This window comes from Gracilinanus agilis, chromosome 2, assembly GCF_016433145.1.
Source record: "Gracilinanus agilis isolate LMUSP501 chromosome 2, AgileGrace, whole genome shotgun sequence".
Classification (NCBI taxonomy): domain Eukaryota; kingdom Metazoa; phylum Chordata; class Mammalia; order Didelphimorphia; family Didelphidae; genus Gracilinanus; species Gracilinanus agilis.
The window spans coordinates 248,200,273-248,201,518 of NC_058131.1; the positions used below are offsets into that span (position 1 = coordinate 248,200,273).

The window sequence follows — 1,246 nt, forward strand, 5'->3', positions numbered from 1 at the left end:
GCCCTGCCTGTGTGTGCATATGTGAGGATGTGTGTGTGTGTGTGCGTGCGAGAGAGAAAGTGTGTGTGCGTGTGTGTATGTGTGTGTGTGTGTGGGAGAGCGAGCGCGAGAGGGAGAGAGTGTGTGAGTGTGTGTGAGTGTGTGTGTGTGTGTGTGTGTGAGTGTGTGTGAATTCCAGATTTCCTGCCTTCCAAACCCGCTCTTGTCCTCTCCCATATCACTCACAGGCTGGCATCTGACAGCAGCACCAAACCTACCGCGATCTCTCTCCCCCCGCACAAGTCCGCCATAGAGATCAGCGAGGAGGAGGAGGAGGTGGTGGAGGAGGAGGAGGAGGAGGAGAAGGAGGTGGTGGTGGTGGTGGTGGAGGAGGAGGAGGAGGAGGAGGGGAAAAGGAGGAAGAAGAAGAGGAAGAAAAAGAAAAAACCTACTACCTTTCGCCTTATCTTTCCGCGTGTGAGTGCGTGTGGTGCGTGTGTGCGGCACAGTTCCTGCCATCTGATCCTGGTCTTGGATGTTTAATAAAGAAATCAAGTGTCTCAACAGTCACCCCCCCAAACAAAACCAAAAAATAGACCAAAAAAAAAAAAAGGACCAACAACATCATCAGCAACCAACAACCCGACATTGTCAACACGAGACAGGTTTTTTTGTTTTGTTTTGTTTTGTTGGGGCTTCCCCTCCCCCGGTTTTTTCCCCTTAAGCCCTTAGTGGAGGGGGGACGCTCAGTGTGAGAGAGACAGAGACAGAGGGGGAGAGACAGAGACAGACGAGACAAGCGAGCACCCCCCGAGCTGCTTCTCGGGTCTGGGGACAGAAGTGAGATTGGAGAAAGTAGAGCGATGCCGAGGAGGAAACAGCAGGCACCGAAGCGGGCGGCAGGTAAGCCGAAGCTCTCTCTCTCTCGGCACTTACAGGCTGGGGCTGCAGCTCCCTCCTTCCCTCCCTTCCTCCCCCGCGCCCCCCTCCTCCCTACGAGACGAGCACCCCTGCTTTTCTGGGCTTTTTGCTCCCTGTTCATCACCCCCCTTCCCCCCCCCCCCCCACCTTCTCCGCCTTCCCTGCCACCCGCTTCTATCCAACTTGCTTGGGAGCAAGCGAACAAGTCTCATCTCCTTCTCCCCTTCTGGGAAAGAAGGAAGGAAACTGACTCCCCGGTTTGGCATTCTAATTCCTGTCCCCTACCCGGTGCCCGGACTACTCTCCAGCTTTGGGGAATCCCACGGTCCTTCCCTCCTTAAACTTT

The 1,246-nt window shown here is 55.2% G+C and overlaps 1 protein-coding gene across 1 annotated transcript in view; it reads left to right on the forward strand.

Moving 5' to 3' along the window:
- The first annotated feature begins 389 nt into the window (after positions 1-389).
- The window catches only part of TSHZ2 (teashirt zinc finger homeobox 2), a 262,052-nt gene continuing 261,195 nt past the window's right edge, over positions 390-1,246 (forward strand). Inside the window, exon 1 of the mRNA XM_044663833.1 lies at positions 390-882. Within this exon, the coding sequence (XP_044519768.1) occupies positions 843-882 (40 nt within the window). The 5' untranslated portion in view covers positions 390-842. The remainder of the gene's footprint in view (positions 883-1,246) is intronic.